We start from the raw sequence: 20,154 nt of genomic DNA, 5'->3' as shown, positions 1-20,154 counted from the left end.
TGTTACGTCAGTGATGCATGAGAAGTGGTATTGGGACTTTGTTATCGGTCCTCATCATCGATGGAGGAGCCCACCAGGACAGAGATGATATTGATCTTTTTCATTTCAAGGGTCAATACGCCATGAAAGCGTAAGGCCAAAAGGAGGGACGTGTGGTCAAGGAGGGGGATGTGGCCTGGGGAGCAGCTGGAGGGATGACCACTGATTCCTCTGCACTGAGATGGGCCATGGGATGTGCGTGGCCACACCTGGGGCGCAAGTCCCTGCTAACGGTACAGAGCCTCTGTGCTTGACACGGACCCCTCGGGGATGAATTTGCTGGTACCTCGAGAACTCCTAGGAAGGAAGGGGTCTGCCTGGGATTGTGCTGTTGGATAAAGGTCTCCCTTCCCTGTCTGCCCTTGCCTCTCTCTTGCTGGACAAAGGGTTTTGAACAAGGCGGCTTGGACAGACATTTCTTCTTGCCATGGCTCCCATCTCCTTGTCCATTCCTGGTGCCCAGAGCTGGTGTAGCAGCTCGCCTGGCAGGTGCCCTGTCCCCAGAGAGATGCTCTGAGCTCGCTCAGGGATATAAAATCATATTAGGGAACGCTTAGGTGCATCAACTGGGTAGATCTACCCGGATCCTTAAAAATCTCTCTTGGGCAGCTGCGCGGTGAGGAGGCTCCTGGGGTAGTGATGCATCCCTGGGCAAGAGGTGGCAGCCTCACCACGTGTGGCCTGCTCTTATCTTGGGCCAAATGCCAGGGGATCAGCTCTAGGTTCCTGCTGTCCTCCTCAGGGGGATTATAGGAGACGATTCGGGGCTGTGGGGAGCAGAAAGGGGAGGTGAAAGGGGAGACTGGCTGTAAGGCTCTGTTCGTGTGCTCAGACAGGTTTGTTTCTCCAACATCATCTCGGAGCAGGAAGAAAGGAGCCTGCCAGGTGTGGGGGGCTTGGCTCCTTTCCTCCTCCTCACCACGTCTGCTGAGACCAGGATGGCCGTGCCAGCAGGCAGCGGGACCTGTATTTGCTCAGCTTTCGCTGTATAAAATTCATTTGCACCTGACACCCTGAATTGGCACCTACGTGGGCCAGACCTCCGGAGGAGGACAGAGCTGGAAGCTCTGTGCGTGCGGTGTTAGCAGCACACTGACTGGTGCGGCCGTGCCTCGCTTGGACCCGGGCTGTCCTCACTTCTCCCCAGTCTGTCATGCCAAACAGCCTGAGAAGAATCAGCGGATCGGTGATCTAATGTGACTGCAGTGTCAGGTCTAGCCTGGGACCACCTTGTGTGGGTGAGATACCGCAAGCGTTCTCTGCAGCGGGTGCTGGCTATGTGAGGGTGTCTGCCCTGACCAAGGGCACTAGGATTTTTTTATGCCATCCTCTGAAGCGTGAGACCACGACGTAAGGGCTGATCACAGGGTTGATGGACACCTTGGCCCTGCTCTGGAGCAACCTCCCATCAGCTGGAGACCTATTACCTACGTTTACTTGCAGGTGTGGACATCGTAGACGCGTACGCACTCCTGGCAGCTCACGTAGCAGCACCAGTGGAAGATGCAGTGACACTTCTCCTTCCGTTTCTCAGTCCTGGTGTTGTGGCCACGACCGCAGCACAGCAAGTCGCAGCCATCGATCCCATGGGAAGTGACGTTGCATGTTCTGTCCCTCGTCCCAAAGGAGCCTGTCTCTGGGTTGGGCTCACAAAAATTGGGGGAGTTCTCATAGTAGACCAGATCCCGCTCCGTCGGTGGCTTGAAAAGAGCATACTTGGCCCTCAGAGTTTCTACCCATCCCCGAGATTCTCGGTGCTTTTCAACCACCATCTCAGAGGCGCTGTCATATTTATCCTTCAGGTAGTCACCAATTGCCCGGAAATCAGGCTGGGCCCACCAGCAGGTCTTGACCTCGCAGCTTCCCGAGAGACCGTGGCACTTGCACTTCAGGTGCATGTGATCCAGGATGGTCTGTCCAGGGGAGAGAAAACAAGGTGGTCAGCAGCAGCTTACGGTGCCCAGTGTGTGCTTTCAATCACCCGCCTTTGCTACCTGGGTTTAAACATCTGATCTGAGCTTGGTCTGGAAAGCGTAGGGTTGGGTGTTGAATAGTGTAGGCTTGGGTGTGTGGCAGAAACATCTCTAGGCAGAGAAGTCACAATAGAAGAGTGTGACTGAGATGGGCAGCTGCTCTGATCATCTATCCAATGCAATCCAAACCAGTGTAATCTAATCCAATCTAATCTAACCCCAAGGTCTAGATCCTTTCAGTGGGGTCCTCCCCGTCATGTCTGTGTGAACAATCAGAGCCCAGAAAGTTGAGGGTTGGAGGATGTCTGACACGTGTGGATGTGGACTGACCCCCTTGTCCTAGCTTTGCTAACAACCCTTCATTTTATGCCCTGAGTCTGACAGTTTGCACTAGAAAATAAATGAAATTGTGAATCTAAGGGCGTGACACTCTCTCTTCCCCAGAAACCTCCTCTAGAGCAAAAGAAACACTGATTTTTGTTAAAATTATTAGAGTTTGGGTGGTATTTTACAGGAAGCTGTCAGTCATTAACACGTTAGAGATTCAAGCTTCTACCCTTCCACCTCTACCTGCTGTGGTATGGAAAAGCAGTATCTAGTGTTTGCTTCAAGCATTGTTTGAAAGGTCTCGCTGTAACACGGTTGAAGCACGCTGGGTTTGCAAATGACCTAGAGCAGTTGTGGCCCAGGAACCTGCTGCCAGCAAGAGTAGAACATTTCAGTTGGAAGGGACCGACAACGATCATCTAGTCCCACAAATCACTGGGTGGGACAGGTTACAATGGAGAGCACGAAGGAAGGAGTAGCTTGGGAGGAAAGTCCTCTTCACCGTTGACATGGGTCTTGGGCAGTTGATTTGGACTTCTACATGCTGCCTTGGGAGATGTTTGTGGTGGAAGCAAGGCATGTTTTAGCTCTTCTTAACCCTCACCCATCTGGTGAGAGTGGAAATGCTGTGCCCTGGAAAATAATCCTAGAAAGCTCCTGCCCAGGCATTATCATGATCCTGCTACATCAGGGGGAGCCAGACTGGGCCATCCATGCAGGCATGGATGACCAGTTCTGGACCCTCTGAGCACTCACCGTCCTCCCAGCCTCGTTGTTGTGTCTGTTCATGGCTGAGCGGGCGTCCGGCCGGTTCTCTCGGGCATCTGCGAATTCCCGGGACACCAGCACGCCGAAGTCGGCATCCTCACTGCACCCCCCCCATTTCCAGCCATCTCCTGGAGGTCCTTTGTGGTGGGAGTCACAGCCGCAGATCGTGGACGTGCCCTCGGCACAGGAGCGGGTCACAGCGAAGGCCACCCCTGCTGATGCAATGGCATGGACAAAGGCAGACTCTCGTGTGGCTGCGAATAAACAGAGTAGGTGCGATTGTCACTTTTGTTTTCCTTCCCAACCTCCTTCAGCATCATCTAAATCTCATTAAAAAGCAAAAAAGTTATTTTATTAATTTTTTAATGAACATTTTCTGAATCAGGTGCTGCTGGCATCGCCCCTTGAAGCACACAGGCAGGAGTGGGTGGGAGAGACGTGTGACTCCAGCTCTGTGCATCACAAGTGCAGCCTTTCCCCCAAATACAATGGGTGAAGGGTTTGATCCAGCACGGGTGCCCATGTGTAGGCAAAATGTCAGTGAGAGCTTGAAGGACCTCAGAAGAGAGTTACTGGAGTAACACCTGGTCTGGAAACCCAGAGAGGGACTCCATGCCTGGAGTTAATCGAAGGGGAGGTGAAGCAGCTCCTATACATGCTGAAGCGGGGAAAGGGTTCAGGTGATACAGGACAGGCAATGGCAGAACAAAGCCTAAGAGCTAGTAGTTACTGTTCAATATATCTAGCCTAAACTATGTCTAGTGACTTTACAGCAATGGAGTAAAACCAGCCAAGGGTGTGAAGATAACCTTGAAGTTGCTCATTAATTACTGAACAATCCTGAAGGAAATCAAAGCAGGTGAAACCCAAGTCTCTTCTTTGACTCTAACTATTGGCTTGGTCCAGTTGCAATGAATGAGTTTTGACAGGTCCAAAGGAGCAAAGCTGGAGAAAGTCCTGAAAGCATTGAATGCTGAAGAAAGGGTGAAATAAATTGCCCAGGATGCCAAGGCAGACTGACAGCTGGGAACAGGAGCATGTGTGGATCCTCGGTGCTAAGAGAGAGAAAATGTTTCAGCAGAACAAAGATACCTGGGCAGGGGGTGGGGACAAAACAGAAAATTCACATCAAGATGAAGGTACAATGGGTTTGCTGAACTGCAGCACCTCTGTCCATCACCTCTTCCACCTGTGACCATGGCAGGGTGACTTTCAGCCCTTCCCTTCCTGATCATTCTGTGGGGCCCTGACCTGGACTTTGGACAGCAGTGGCTGAAATGCACGTGGGTGTAGGGAAGCCACCAGAAGCCATAAAGATGTTTATGTTGGCTGGATGTTATAGCCAGCTGGGTCTGAGAAGGACAACAAGGCCAAGCAAGATGGGTGGGAAACCAGACCAGAACTGCTCCTGCCTGGAGCCTCCAAGCTCACCTCAAGTGCCTGAAGCCAGGGAGCTGCTGCTCTTCATCCCGACCCAAAACCTCTCCAGCAGCCCTGCCTGCTGCAGTACCCTCTGCCTGAGCACCATGGCCCTTCATTGCTCAGTGGTGGTTGCCATAAACACAAAGAACATCTTATTGAGGGTGGGTTGTTCTGGATAGAAATGGCCAAAGCCCAGTATTGAAGTGCACCCCTGAGATGGCAGCATGGGTGGCTGTTCTGAATAGCACACCCAAAGCATCAGCTGCCATGGAGCCATCAAGACAGATTTTCTTGGCCTGCTACTACCAGAGGAAACTTCTGAGATACCAGAAGCACCAAATAACAATACTGTGAGAAGACCTAGACCTAGCTTTAGAGGATGCAGAAGGAGATGACGTGATATGGTGGCATTTTCCTACCGTGAGGCCTGTGAGTTTAATGTCATGTTTTTGGGAATCTTGCACTGTGTCTGTAAGTGGACAATATGCCGTCAAATTGAAATGGTGTTTCCTGCGTTATATTTCTTGGTATGCTAACTTTTCAGGAGGTTGTTGAAGAAGTTGTGACATGCTCTGAACTTGGCTGGTCTTTTTGCTGGTGCTCTGACTGATGGCTCTTCTACTGGTTTGAAAGCAGGACAGTGGCCAACGTCTTTGAATCTTCAACCCAGATTAAAGCCCAGCCCATTTATATCCTTTGTTTCTCTGCTCACATTGACTTTCATCTTCAAGTAGCTTGTAATGGCCCCTCTATCTACTGCATTAGGACACAGACTGGCAAGTCCCCAGCGTGTTTCCCTGCTCAGCATGGTGACAGAAACTTTGGTTCCTGGACTTGGAGTCTGGATTCTTGCAGCAATGACCTGGCTGTTCATGTTTAGAAACATGCTGCAGAGGTCTGCTCAGCATGTTTCTAAAGCTTTCTTTTTTTTTAAAATTTTTTATGTTGTACAATTTCTACTCATTTTGAATTCAACAGGAGTCTGGGCATTGACTTCAGTAAGGCAGGTGGTCAGGGGCCATGGTGCCTGGGCTACCACTGCTGCTGGACGGGGTGCAATACCAGAGGTGTTTCCAGCTGCCTTGTGGGTCTAGCTTGACCGAATGATTAGGACAGTCATCAGTGGATGTGGGACAAAGCCAGAATTTTCTCCTGGCTCAGACTACCTTGGAGACCATCCTCTCCTCCCAGGGCAGGAGCCATGAGCTGTTTTCACAGGTCCCCATGCAACCCTCACCTGCTCTTGCCTCATGCCCTGGGGAGGTCTTTGTCACACCAGGTCTTGCTCCTTGGCCTCCAGTCTTCTCTGCGGAGATGGGGTATAGTGTCCAAAAACCAGGCGTCTCAAACTGAGCTAATTTCACCCCATGCAGGCAATTCGAAGAGGCAGCTCGTGAGTATGTGCCAGCTGTGGAAACATGCATCCCTCCTCTGCTGCAGCGTGGGGAACTTGGATCTAGATGCCAAACATGATCCTAAACCAGGGCTGCTCCATCCTGTCATTGCTGGTGGGACCATGCTGTGACTTTCCCTTTGTTTTATTTCAAAGTCTTCCCTCCTTGCCCTCCCCACATCTGGTACGTCAGCAGAGATCCAGCCTCTACCTACCAAGGTTTTCCTTAGATATCTTTCACCAGCTGCTTATACGGGGACCAGTGGGGGCTACGGGCCACCGGTTGAAGATCACTGCTCCAACTGGAGTGTTTCAGCCTGACAAAGGCTATTTGGGTGGCCTCTGATCTAAAGCAGATCAGATTAGAGGAGCTAGTGAGCCCTTCTGGCCTCAGACCAGGACAGCTCGGGGGGCAGAGGGGGAGGACACGAGCCGCTCTCCTTGCTGACGTGCCTTCGCTCTCCATCCTGGGGGTGTGTGTGAGAAAGCGATGGGCACGGGATGGGGAGTCGCTGCACGTTTTGTGATTCTCCCTGTACAGAACATGGATGCTGGGATGGGAGCCGAGCTGGGGCTGGTGCTGCTGCGGCTGGGCAGAGGCGCAATGCAAACCGTTCCGGGGGGGGCTGCACCCCTCTCGCAGCTGCCCCCCAGCACCCCCCACGACCCCGCGCCTGCCCGGCGAGCTCTCCGCATGATGCCGGGGCAGGGGGGAAGCGAGCTGCAAACACAAACGTCTCGCCTTGAAATTCTCCCCTGGGTCTGGGCGAGGAGCCGGGAGAATTTCCCAGAGATGAAATGCAGGAGCAGCGTTCCCAGAACCAGGGGAGGGGCTGGCGAGGGAGGATTAGAGCCGTCTTGACAGTGCACCACTGCGACTGTCTCCCAGCCAGGCCCGTTACCTGCTGGGACACTCAATTTGCCATTGTTCCCGCGGTGTCACACTGTATTACCAGCATAATGCAGAATGTTTCCGCCGGCCAGCGTACCCACGGCACAGAGCACTGGCATTCCCCAGGAGCACCTCGTAGCAACGGGGCAATGTTCCCCTGTCCTGCCGTCACCCTCCAATCCCGCCAGCCCGGCTGGGAAATCCCTATTGATGGCTCTCCCCAGCCCCCCGCCACCGGATCAGAATGGCTAAAGGGCGTGTGAATGCTGCAGCGATTTGAAACGACTGCAGCGCTGGGATGGTATCGCTCGCCCTGCCTCACAGTAGGGGAGGAAGCTTAGCTCTTTCTCATCGGTATAAGCTTATTTTTCTCTCTCCCTCTCTCCTTTCCCTCCCCCTCCCTTTAAGCTGTTGAGTTTATATCAAGACGGCCCCTGATCCCACACACCCCTGTTTAGATGCAAATGACTGCAAGTGTCATGGCTGAGAAAAGCCATGGGTTATCTTGGTGCGGGTCTGCCTTTTCACAGCTCGTGTCAGGGGCTTAGTTGAACACACAAGGACCCCCAAAGGCAGCCTGAGCCCAGCTGCCTTTTCTGCACCTGGCCCCGCTGCCGTCGCTCTCCTCACAGCCATGTACAGCGAGATGCTGCCCTGGCCGGTGCTGCTGGCAAGAAGCTTGAGCATGACCGGGGTTGAGGAGGACCTGTGGCATCTTCCTGGAGAGGGAGAGTGAGCCAAGGGCGGCCGCCATGGGAGGAAGAAGAGGAAGAGCAGTTAGGTTTCCCTGTCGCTCAAGATGTGGGGAAATGTATGAGCATGCTAAGGCTCCTGCCAAACTCACTCCTGCAGATCCAGTCCTGCCTATGGCTTGGAGCCCTCTTCTCCATCCCAGGAGTTGGTCTCCAGATGCCTGTGGGGCATTCCTGTCTTGTGCACTCACAAACAGCGCTTTCTGGGCACTGAACTTTAACCAAAATCCCAGAATTTATCCCTAACGCAGAGAATAGTAATTGCTCACCCTCCTAGGGCAGCAGTAAGTCACCTGGCTGTTGGCTCAACCTTGGCTTTAGGGTAGGACCTGGCTGGAAGAGACATTGTCTTTTAATGAAAACTGACCTTATTTTACAAAGAAAAGGGGGAGAAGAGAGAGGGCGAAAGCAAGTTTTTCCTCCCTCCTTGTCCCAGACTGCACACCTGCAGTATAAATCATCTCAGAGAATTTGCTTGTAAAAACATGATCTTACCCCACATTCTGGGGTTGGTTTTGGGGTGGGTTTTTTTTTTTTTTATCATAACCCAGGTTAAAAATAAAGACATAGAAAAAAGAAAACTTGCAGGAAGATAATCAGTGGCCTTAGGAAAACAGCCTCGCCAGCTACGACTGCCACACGTTTTATGGCAAAAAACCCTGTGAATCTGAATTTTGGGTAGGGCACATGGGAGGAGATCAGGGAGAGCCCTCAGTCAGGGACTGTGAGAGGAGAGATGAGTCGTACGGCGAAGCTGGGAAGAGAAGTGAGGTGGAGATGTGACGGGGGGCTGTGGGAGGACCTGGGGGCAGGAATCCCTTGGGCTATTTTGGGGAGGGATGCCCTGTGCTCCCACACTGACACAGCCCTCAAAGCCTGGATGATGTGCCCAGAAGGAGGAACCAAGACAGACTTGAACGTGTGTGCTGCGAGGGTCTGCACAGCCGAACCACGGCAAGCGGCTCTGTCGTTTTCCCACACTACACTGCTCTTCAGCCTAAGCTCTGCTTGAAAGGACACAACTGTGATTAACATTTTTGCAGCTCCTTTAAAATGAAATTATCCTCAATTTCTTTTCAAGCTGTATTAGAAATGATTTTCCATGCTATTGTAGTGAGAACCTTTGAAGTTCTTTCCAAAATAGCTTCAATCTACCTAAGGGAGTAGTATGTGAGATTAACCTAAATGTTGCTCTTTGATACATTGAGGTGATTTCATCCAGGTAGTTATCATAGCTTAAATACTGGCTATTTTGGGCTTAGTATTTAATGCCTGTTGGCCTAATGCAGAGCGCAAACTGCAATAGCGATTGCCATCTTAGTTTGAGTCTTGCTATTAATTAATGAGTCTTAGTTTGTGGGGTTACACCCCTCCATGAGAACAAGAAGTGAACACAACAACAGCTGCCACAGATGCTCAGGGCTTGGCCAGATGTAAAACACACAGCTGGCAGCGATCGCAGATCTCAATCCCAGGTTATGGGCTCAAAACACTTCATTTGTGTTGTCACTGCATCTACGGAAGATGGGACAGGAGCCTGGGAGAAGGCGATGCTGTGAAGGCAGCAGAAGTGTCCAGCAACCCCATGCACAGCCCCCTCAGCAGGGACGAGCAGTGTTGGTCCCCAGATTCATCACAGCTAACGAGATCTATCAGGGCAGGACAAAAGCCTTTTTACTGCCAACATTATCTCTTCCTTCAGCTGAGAAAGCAGTGGCTGAACAGGTTATGTTTTTCTCCGCAACTATTCCTGCTGCAAACTTTGGGAATGGCAAAGGATTTCCTAGTGTTACTCGTCGCTGCATAGATTAAATGAGTCCCATCCCGTCTCCGCTCATTAATTCCCAAGGCAGCAGTGAAAAGACATTAGCACATTTTAAAAATGTAAATAATAACCGCAATCAAATGGGTTGGACTTTGATGTATCGTTAGCTGCAGATGATACTGTTTATTTTTAACTGTTCTACTTTCAGGTTAGTGAGACACGAGAATAAATACATTTTTCAAGCTAATTGCCTCACAGTATGGTCTAGGAGACTATCGACGCATCAAGGTTTGATCGGGAAAGCCGTGTAACAAATGTGCTCAATAATTTTTCTCCATTTGTCAGAAAAGTTTCAGAGCTATGGGTGATATTTTACTTTGTCAGCTTGGAGTGCACAGAAATGTTGAGGCATGTCCACACGTGAGGTTTTGCTCTAGTCCCTGCAGCCGAAAGAATCTTAAAATATTCTTCATAAATTCAAAGTTCAGTGTGCTCATTATGGGGAGGATGGTTCAAATCCAATTTTTAAGTGCTTTCACGCTGACAGAAATGGTGGTGAGAGATTTTTCAGTGCCTGAATGCTGTAACAGCTCTTTCATAACGTGTTTAAAATTTTTATGATCTTTTTTAATGATAGTTTTAAAGAAAATTAAAACTTTCTGATCTTGTAAGTTGTGAAGTTTAGGACATACTTTTATTAGGCAGCGAGTTATACTGTGGCAAGACTCAGTAACAAGTTATGTGATAATAAATACAGCAGCTACCCCAAAATACATCCTGGCAAAACAGGGAATTGAATCTCCTAGTCCCTGTTAGCACTCTAAAATGACTTTACAGTCCTGATTTCTGCAAAGAATTGCACTTTAACCCAAATGAGTCATTTTCACTGAAATATAGTACTAATGTTTCAGGAAACTGTACCATTATTGGAAGGCTGAAGCTTGAAAAAAATATCATGAACTGTTTATATGCAGAGAATTACAGCTTCGTAAGAAAGATTCACCAGGAGATATGGGGACTCCAGGAGACTATTGGGAAATAGTCTGATGTCCCAGCTTTCAACCCTAATTTCTCCAATTTCTTAAAGGCTGGGCTAGAAGATTCCCATTTCCAAAGCATCACTGAAAGAATAATTTCTTTTTTTGATAGACAGACTTCATGGGACTGCAGAGACTCAGTGCGTGCCGATACCAATGAAGCTGGAGATGGTTTTGGTTACATTTATAAAGCTGTGCCACCAAGACGTTATCTGCAGACCTCCCCTGTGCTAAACTTGGCATGGAGTCAGTGAAAGGCATGTGGTAGACACCTTGGCTTTCATTCCGCCCTTCTTGCATTTGACCAACTGCCTTCAGAAAGGAATTTCTAGTTTGACCCTAATAGGCAGGATCCAGGTACAGGCAGAGTCCTGCGAATGTGCAGCCCCTTCTCCCTGGGAATGGGGAAGAAAGCATAACGAGAAACCTCCCGGAGGTCCTCAAACCTGTGGTGGTGGCATGGACAGTGCAGGTGTATTTGGAGTCAGACGGTGCATGGGAGCAGCTCTGGGTCCCCTTGGTCTACAGGCTCTTGGGGAAGGGGAAGAGAAGGCAATGCCATGGACCAGCTGTGGCTCCAAGCCGGCTGTGCTTTGTTTCTACCTGGAAGACCTCAGTGCATCAAATCTTCAGGGAAGGTTCCTCCAGAAGGAGCAAAGCTGGAGCCATGAGTTGACCCCGGTGACTTCCATGTATTGTTCCCTTTTGTCATCAGTGCCAACGTACAAAGTCATGGGACGGGATGGAGGGGAGGGTAGTTTTTTATCCACCGTATGGTTCAGTTTCATGGGAATGATTTTTAATCTAAAGTCTTGGTTTGCTAACTGGACTTCTGAGACATGGGATAGGTTATCTGCCACCTAAGTCCTCCAGCACCCTCCTTTCAGGCCATATTTGGCTGCAGGCTAGGGTTACGGATGCCTTCTGTCTTGGGGCCCAGCATCTCGCCTTTCTCAGTGTAATGCCCAGGCTGTGACCTCTTCGGGAATCCCAACTTCATTGTGCCTAATCAATGTGCTTCCAGTGTGCCTGATCCATGCCAGTGGGTCTAGAAAGGTGGCCTTTCAGGAGGAGGTGATGAAAAGATGATGCATTTGGAGAGAGGAGAGGGAAAATATGTTTATTTTCCCTTTTTTTGTTCCCATCCCTGGCTGTCTTGGGCTCATCCGTGAAAAGATATGTTGAAATCCCGACTAAGCTTGGTCAGGATTTCAACCATGGCTTCCCAGTGGCAGGGGAAAATCCTGCCCGCTGGCCTCCTGGGGTAGACCGTGCATGCTGCAAAGGACCTGTCTTGACCCCAAGGAACTTGACATTGAATTTTCTCATGGGTCTGCTGGACCCTGTTGTTTGGATGCACTGCATGCCCTGGGCAGGGAAGATGGAGCCCATGATTCCAGAACACGTGAGCATGCGTGGGGCTAGACCCTCCCCTTTCTGTATTTTATCCCACAGAGAGCTCCTGGGATGGGAACAGACCCTTCTCTCACTATCCCTCTCGACATAACACAGAAAAAAATTGGAAAAAAAAAAATTGGAGAAATTAGGGTTGAAAGCTGGGACATCAGACTCTTTCCCCAGTGTGTTCCCAGTAGGACGTTCATGACATGGGGTGTCCAAAAACCAAGTGGAGATGTGACAGCTCTACCCACCCTGGCAAACCCATTCCCCCACAGCCCGCCACCTTCGCTCTTTACCTTTGTCCAGGACTGGCCCAAAGATGGCCAGGCTGTCATCGATGGTCGTGCAGTTCCAGCGGCGTCCCCGGAACTGGTGCTGGCACTCCTGGATACCCAGCTTCACCCCCTCGGCCACGCTGGGCATGATCTCAATGTAGTTGCGGCAGAAACGGAGCTGCTTGGGGACAAGGCCGGGGATGGAGCCACAGAGGATGGGCTGGGACCCCAGGGAGCTGTACTGCTGGCCTAGTGCAAGGGACCTGCGAGGAACAGAGGACAACATGAGGGTTGGGAAACCAGCTGGCACTACTGGTCCTGCCCCCCATGACCATTCCAGGGGGCATGTGATGAGCCAAGGTGAACCAACAGTTCAGGGAGACAAAGTACTGAAAAAAGAGGGATTTCATAAGAAAACAAGAGACCTCCTACTGAACAGCAGTGATGTGATCCCACCTGAAGACACCCTGGTCCTTTGTGGGCACAAAGGAAGGGACTTAGCTCTCTACATGGAGGCACCTAGAGCCTCCCAGGTATCTGAGACATCCCCATGGGGCTGGTGGATCTGACAAAGGACCTTCAAGGAACTGTATCCAGGGGAGCAACACCTGGAGGCTGGGGAATACGCTGGGGTATCTCAGCTGTCAGGAGACACTGACATGAGAGCCTCTGAATTGTGGAAGTGTCCTGTCCAATGCCAAGTTCATCAGCAAAGGGATCACCATTTACAGGGGAGGGGCTGCTCTGGGGTGTTGCCACGTGTTCCAGGCTGTCTTGACACCTGTGTAGATGGTCCCAGCAGAGACTGAACGACCATGATTCCACCCTAACGGACATCAGACTATAGCTGCAGCTGTGGGTCAGGCAGATGTGCTGGTACACGGTGAAGATGCTGGAGGGATTTAGGAGGACCTTTTCCTACTGGTCCAAGGACCTGTCATTTCCCCAGCATGAAATATGTGGGTCAAATTGCTTATTTGGCCAGAAATTGTCACTGTAGGGTGAAGAAAGGTATTTGCTCAAAGAAGCCCTGAGATACCTGCTATTACACACAAACAAGGATAGTCCCACAGCTACTGCCTTGCATAGGATCCAACCCACCCTGCAGTGTCCCTCCAGAACGTGTGGTCAAATCTGTGAATGAGCAGCCAGTTCTGTAACAGAGCGGACGTGAGGAACTCAATCGCTTCCAGTGCAGAAACCTCACATTCCAGGTACTGGCATAGGCAAATATTAAGGAGCTCTGACTTTGTATGTCTGTATTTCTCTTGTACTAGGGAGTCCACAGCTGGACACAGGACTGAGATGAGGTCTCATCAATGCTGAGTAGAGCGGAAGGATCTCCTCTCTCTACCTGCTGGAAAGGCTTTTCCTTGTGCAACCCTAATTGCAGCTTCATGTTCAAATTTTTGTCCACCCCAGGTCTTTTTCTGTGTGCTGCTTTGTAGCTGGTTGGGCCCCAGCCTTTACGGGTGCTTGGGGTTGTTCCTCCCCAGGCTATTTCTCCCCAGGTCCCTTGGGTCAATTGCATGATCTTCCTGTCTGCCCATTGCCCAGCTTTTAGAGGTCCCCTTGAATGGCAGCTCAGCCATCTGGGGTATCAACCACTTGTCCCAGTTTTGTGATGTTTTTCCCTAACCCACCTTCCCACACTTGAAGATTGCAAATCAGTCATTTTATAGTCATTGGTTAATTCAAGTTGGGAGAGACCTCAGGAGGACTTTAGTCTAACCCCCTGCTCAGAGCAGGGCCAGTTTTCAGGTTAGATTAGGTTTCTCAGGGCTTTGTCCTTCTAGAATTTGAAAGCCTCCAAGGACAGAGATGCCACTGCCTTATGAGACCTGTGGTTGACCATCCATGTACTGAACTGCTCATCCAGCCTGGAGTCTCAGGCTGAATGCTGAACTGACACCAGTAATTGGTTGAATTAATCGCACATTAATGATTGTAGGATGTAAAGGGAATCCTGGGGGACCTGCCAGGTGAGACATCTCTGCTGAAGACACTGAACAAGAAGACCTGACTCCCACCCTGAATGGGAAGCACATGCAGTCTTCTGCCACAGTCCCCTGCTCAACTGTCTCCCAGACCTGTTTCCCCTGCAGGTCTCTGCCCACCTGCCCAGCAGTGGGGCAGCTGCCTGAGGCTTCAGAGCACTGCACACAATGCTTTGACTCCATCTCCCACACCCTTGGAAGGGACACACAGAAGAAGGACAACCAGATACGGTTGGGAGGCAACACAGCACAATGGGCAGCGCACTAGGACTGGTTTTCAGAGCTGCTTTGTGCTTCCAGCTCCCACCAAGTGCAATCTGATGGAGGCAGAGCTCAGCACTGCTGGGAAGACTGGTCAGCTCCAAGCAAGGGAACAGGCAGGAGAGCATGCTGTGTTTCTCCAGACACCCACTCTCACAGACAGACTCCATTCTCAGGGAGGTGGCACGCTGTGAGATGCTTTCTCCTGCCCGGGTTTGCACAGTGGTGGAAGTGAAGTTCATATTCAGTGTCAGAGTTTACAAGGATGTGCCTGCAGCAGCAGTTTCCTGCAGAAGTGGTGATGGAGGGTTGGCCTGGTGTGCTGGCCATGAGCTCCACACCATGCCATGCATTCAGGTTAATTGTGCCATAGGCCACCGGTGTAAAACCTGTCCCAGTTTTTTATCAGGATGAGCGGTTCAGTCCCTCAGGGAGCCCACAGAAAGCAGCCTCGAGGGAGTAAGAGCTGAGACTTCCCATGAAGTTCTGGAGAACTCCTGGGAGGATCCATCCTCCCATTAAACCACAGATTTGGTCGAATCCCTTCTTTAACCCCCCAAACCAACCCATGACAGACTTCCCTGCCTGGAAGGCCTGGCTGGAGATGTGCAGTCAGTTTTGGTCTACCTGTTTTGAGGTTGGAGTTGTGATCTGTTGCACGAGAGAGGCCCCTGGGGAGGGAGGAGGCTGCTCTTGGTCATACGTGGTCCCACACCCAGATGGTGAAGTTGCTTACCAACGTACAGGAATCCATCTGCTTTTGATGACACATTCCAAGCTTTCCCACCTTTTCCTTTTCTTCCTTCTTCTCAGAGACTCCATCATTCCTAAGTGACTGCTCTTAATTTTCTTTATTGATGATTACTGAGGGCACCATCTCTCCAGTCTTCACCTAATTTCCGTATTTTTAGTCATCACCTAATTTTAATTTTTGTTCTCATGTCAATGAACTTGTGATTTCCCCACTGCTGATCCTTCTTAAACAGATGTAAAAAATCTCATTCCTCTTGGCTGATCATCCCCATCTGCCCAGAAGTCCTGGGAAGACACTGGTCAGGGCACTGTGGGTAAGATGCTGCAGCTCTGCTTTTACCTCCTGGGTCCCATGGGCTGATGATTTGTCTATATAGTGGCTGAGACGCAAAGATGAAACAGAACCTATTTGAAATCCAGATCTGAGATCCCAGGGGCACATCTTGGCTCTGTGCGGCTCTAACACAGAAGTCACATGAGCTCGTGGGGAAGAAGCAAATGCATTAGGCGAGGAAGTATCACAGGGTGAATTTGGGATAAATGGGGAACATGGACAATTTTTAAAGCACAAAACACGACTCCAAGGCTGCCAACTGCAGGAACAAGAGACCCCACACTTTCCTGTCTTTCTTTCAGTGCTAATGTCCTGACCGTCCGTTTCTCACACTCCCGTCGCACTACAGGAAATAGCCATTTCCTACCACAGCTCCACTGCCCCCAGCCTCAGCCGCAGAAGGTGACAGACGCATTTTCCCAGCATCAAGTCGCACACTGAAGGGCAGGAGCCATAAAAGCCGGACGGCTCTGCTTGGCTGGGAGACTCCCTTTCATGGCTGCATGTACAAGTGTGAGCAGACAGATGTGCACATAAAGGTAGGCTTTTGTGTGCGCGCGTGAGTGCAGTGTGCAACACGAGGAGCATGAGTCCCTACGGCAAACGCACGGGAAATCCCTTTTCTCTTTCTCTGCTTAATCCCTTAAATCTCTCAGGAGTCCCGACACTGTCTGTCAGGCCAGCAACTCCTTTTGTTCCCATCCGATAGTGCTAGACACAGCAGAGCTGTGGATCCAGCAGCCTCAAGTTGACTCTTCGTGGTTCCCATTGGTCTGGGACGAGCTTTTGATGTAAATGGTCTTGTGCAGATCCTCGTTCTGCACATTGCACATGCATCCTTGCATCCTTGTCCAGGTCACTCATGTCTTCGTGTTGCCTCAGCATGGAAGGTACTGTGCCCACCCCCTCCACATCATCCTTCCTACAGAGATGGCCAGCAAACTCACCTTCCTCTATTTGGGTCACTGGTTGGAAAGACAAGGGCATCAAATTAGACCTAGTAGTATTTGAAAGAAGCAGGATTTGGCCAGATTAGAACTGTGCCAAAACATATGAAAAGGGGTTTTTAGGATGCACACTAAGAAAAGTTTCCTGCGAGTGAGGGCAAAAGCTGCTAGGACTTTTCTTCTCTCCTCTCTGCAGGGCACTGGAAGCTCCATTGCTCAGAGCACTCAGGACTGCACAGTGCTCCATGGGCTGCCCATCTGAGCTGGTTTTTACCAGCCAGAGAGAAACCTCGGTAAGCCGCTCCTCCTGTGGAGCAGGGGCATTGAAACTTCGCCGGGGGTGATGCCCTGCCTGGCTGCTGTCTGGCAAGAAGGCAGTTCCTTGGAAAGAGGTTTCTCCATCCACTGCTGTGTGTGTAGGGCACGGTGAGGGCTGACCCAAAGGGTTTGCTCACATGCATTTCACATTCCAGTTTCACGATGACAAAAAAGGAAAGTGAAGTGCCAGGAGGAGACCAGCTTCCTGGGAAACAATCTGGCATGGTCACCCCTTTCTCTTTCTTCCACAATCCCATAAACCTGTTGCCATCTTTAATGAATCCTGAGAGCCCAGCTAGATGACAGCAACCTGGGTTTTTCCTGTCTCAGCCCTGGAAAATATCAACATTTGTGTGAGGAGTGTACTCCAACCTCCAACGAACTCCCAAGTGGGGCAGCATCTGTGCTTGCTGTGACTGCCTGAGGTCAGTGTCGCAGCTTTTTACTTGAAATGCAGGGAGAAAATTTCTGGTGTGTGCTGGCAAGGGAGTGTTTTCCAGCTCTAAACTTAGCAGCTGAAAGAAGACGAATCTGAAGAACAATTTTTCTGTTTTCCCACTGTATCAAGGACACCACCAGCCCTGTGGCCAGCTGGTCAGGAAGCTCTGGGCTGTAGAGCTGCATGTCTCTAAGAGCGCACCTTGTGCCATGGAGATGGAGACTCCCCTCGTTGCAACTCTTCCTTGCCTCTCCTGAGGGATCTTCCACATAAATGTAGACATGCTGTAGGGATCCTGTACCCCACTGTGCCATTTCCCTCGACAAAATTCTAAGAAGGAGCTTATGTTTTCATCCCTGGAGCCCCCAGCACACCTGGAGATCCATGCAGAAACACATGGCTGTGAACATTGCACAGAGGATGACTCCAGTGGTGACTCCAGTGATGAGTGATGACTCCAGTGATGAAGGGAGGTCACAGCAACTGCCGTGCCTGCGGGACATGTCAGTTAGTAAGTACCATGTGCTCAGACTCAGGTTTCCTTTGGCTCCCTCCTGCCCTGGAGCCAGAACAGACCTGTGCAAAGAGCCCACTCCGTCAGAGCTCTGCTGTGTGAGCGCTGGGGGCCACGACACTGTCACCTTCTCCCTTTGTCTTGGCATCAATTAAATAACCACTATTTTATTTATTTAGAACCATGGCTAGCAACACTCCTTGAGGGCTCCAAGGACCTGGTAGAAATGAGGCTCTTTTAAACCACAATATTTCCTCCCACAGCAGCTCAGGTCACTGCAGCACAATGTGATGAGGCAAACATCCATCCTGCTTGTGCCCTCTAACGTCTCCTCAACGCCCCATATCGATCCCCGCAATTCATATAACGCACTAGGAAAACTATGCATCAGCAGGAGAAAACCAGATCACAGTTCAGATCTCGTTTGCCACCCGCCGTCTTGGAGAAAACCTTTCTCTGCCTGGAGGGTTTTTCATTGTACTATTTTTAGACATATTTGGTGTTTTGTAATTCTGGGCCATGTTCTGCTTAAAACGGACAATTGTACAGGCTGGCATCCCACTGTTTCACAGTGCTGAGTGACCCAGGGGTGACACATTGAAACACACATTGGGAGCCAGGAGTTTTCATGCTGGCTCTTTCTCTTTCTTTAGTGCTGTATGAGCCCTTCCCGGCTCCCATGAATTTTGCCCTTTCCCCCTCCCTAGCAGAGGCATCACCACACTCTTGCTTTTCAGGTACGTAAAGGGCTGTGCAAAATCACTGCAAGCAGAGGTGCAGGATGAACACAAACCTTCCAGCTGGGGACCCAGAGCCTGTTTGTTTTGTTACGGTATGTTTTGAACTGTCTAGCTCAGCCTGATGCAATGCTCAAGGTGTTTTTACCAAGTGGCAGATGTTCATTTTAAGCTCAAAGATCATGAATTTCACCCCAGCTTTGACAGAGGTGTCCTTATAGGCAAGCAAGTGCCTCCAGCTGCTAACTCTGTTCTGCTGTCTGACCTTTGAGGGGGTATTATATCTGGTATAATATTCATATCTTTTAATTCTTGTAATTTGATGACTGCAGCCCTTTGCAAACAGGGTAAGACACAAATTCTTGGGTTTGTCTGAAGATCAAGAGCAGCAAGAGGGAAATTTTTGCAAGTGTCCTGGTTACTTGGGAAGACAAACGCCATTGCTCCGAACACCGCCGCCCCCCCCCCTCCTCTTCCTCCAAGCTCCTTATAAACTGAGCATGACGTCATATAGTATGGAATACCCCTTTGGTCAGTTTGGGTCACCTGTCCTGTCTGTGTCTCCTCCCAACTTCTTGTCCACCCCCAGCCATCCCGCTGGCAGGGCAGTGCAAGAAGCAGAAAAGGCCTTGGCCTCGTGTAAACACTGCTCAACAATAAGTCCATAGAACAAAAACATCTCTATATTATCAATGCTGTCTCCACCACAAATCCAAAACGTATCCCCACACTAGCTACTATGAAGAAAAATCAATCCTCTCAGCTGAAACCAGGACAGCAAGTCAAAGCATGCAATATGTATGCACATGTGAACCTGAGAAATGCCAGGTCTTCACTGAATATGGAGAACAGACAAAAGATGACAGAATTCAAATAAGGAACATTTCAGTTTTCCAGGGAACTGGATAGCTTTAATGAATCCCATGCCTTTGCTCATAAACCACCCACTGTTTAATCTCTACTGAACGTGTCTTGAGTTTTGAGCTTTTCTGTAGAGCGGGCACTTGTGTCCCTGGTATGAGATATTGCCATTACCACAGACTCTCCACCAACTCTGTCATCATTGGTGGGCTCTGCAAAACAGACAGGAACTTAATTTTTTTCTTAAAAAAAGAGGCGTTCAACTCCTTAAGCATTAGAGGCTGATCCCCCAGACAAGGGCAAGTCCCATGGGCATGAACGTGGATGTAGGGTTTTTCAGTATTACTGCCCTGGAAAGTCTCTGTAGACTTTACACACCAGTGTGATGTGACCTCTTGAACAAGAGAGCTTTTTTTCCAGTCGGTGTGTTTGAAAATTACCTCACTAAATAGCATGTATGAATTGCATGATCTGCACAAAATTCAGCAGCTCAGAAGGCCAGATTGCATCCAATTAAGATTCTCCCTTAATTTAATCATACCTAAGGGCTAGAAACATTTCTAAAACCTTCACAACAGCAAAAGTTCACCTAGAAATCACTCCCAAACCCATGGCTGCTTAGAAATAGGTTAAGCAACTCTCCGAGAGTTCTCCCAGAGGGACAGCTCAGGGTATTTCAATTCCTCCAGGTCCTGGGGGATTTTTATTGTCCATGCAAGCCAGTGGTGCCTCCCTCTTTGAGGAGCTGCAGACCCTCCTATCATCAACCTCTTCTAGGAGGGATTAATCTTTCCTCCAAGCATGACAGGACAGAGAGACGTTCCCAGCAGTGGAGCAGTGCCCCACGGAAGGATCTTGCAAAGACCAGGGGTGATCAGGCTGTGCTGTTCAGGGGCACATAGTACCAGATGGTTAGAAATGTGGCAACCTGCTCCATTTGCAGAGAAAT

At 50.0% G+C, this 20,154-nt stretch overlaps 1 protein-coding gene across 1 annotated transcript in view; it reads right to left on the bottom strand.

The window, feature by feature from the left end:
* Positions 1-1,472: 1,472 nt before the first annotated feature.
* WNT3 (Wnt family member 3) overlaps positions 1,473-20,154 on the bottom strand; it is a 49,971-nt gene continuing 31,289 nt past the window's right edge. Inside the window, exons 2-4 of the mRNA XM_075775282.1 lie at positions 12,066-12,307; positions 3,096-3,361; positions 1,473-1,952 (exon numbers count right to left, since the gene is read on the bottom strand). Of these exons, the coding sequence (XP_075631397.1) occupies positions 1,473-1,952; positions 3,096-3,361; positions 12,066-12,307 (988 nt within the window). The remainder of the gene's footprint in view (positions 1,953-3,095; positions 3,362-12,065; positions 12,308-20,154) is intronic.

This window comes from Balearica regulorum, chromosome 24 (assembly GCF_011004875.1).
Source record: "Balearica regulorum gibbericeps isolate bBalReg1 chromosome 24, bBalReg1.pri, whole genome shotgun sequence".
Lineage (NCBI taxonomy): Eukaryota > Metazoa > Chordata > Aves > Gruiformes > Gruidae > Balearica > Balearica regulorum.
The sequence above is the reverse complement of the archived record's forward strand: the minus strand, read 5'-3'. Positions and strand labels throughout refer to the sequence as shown.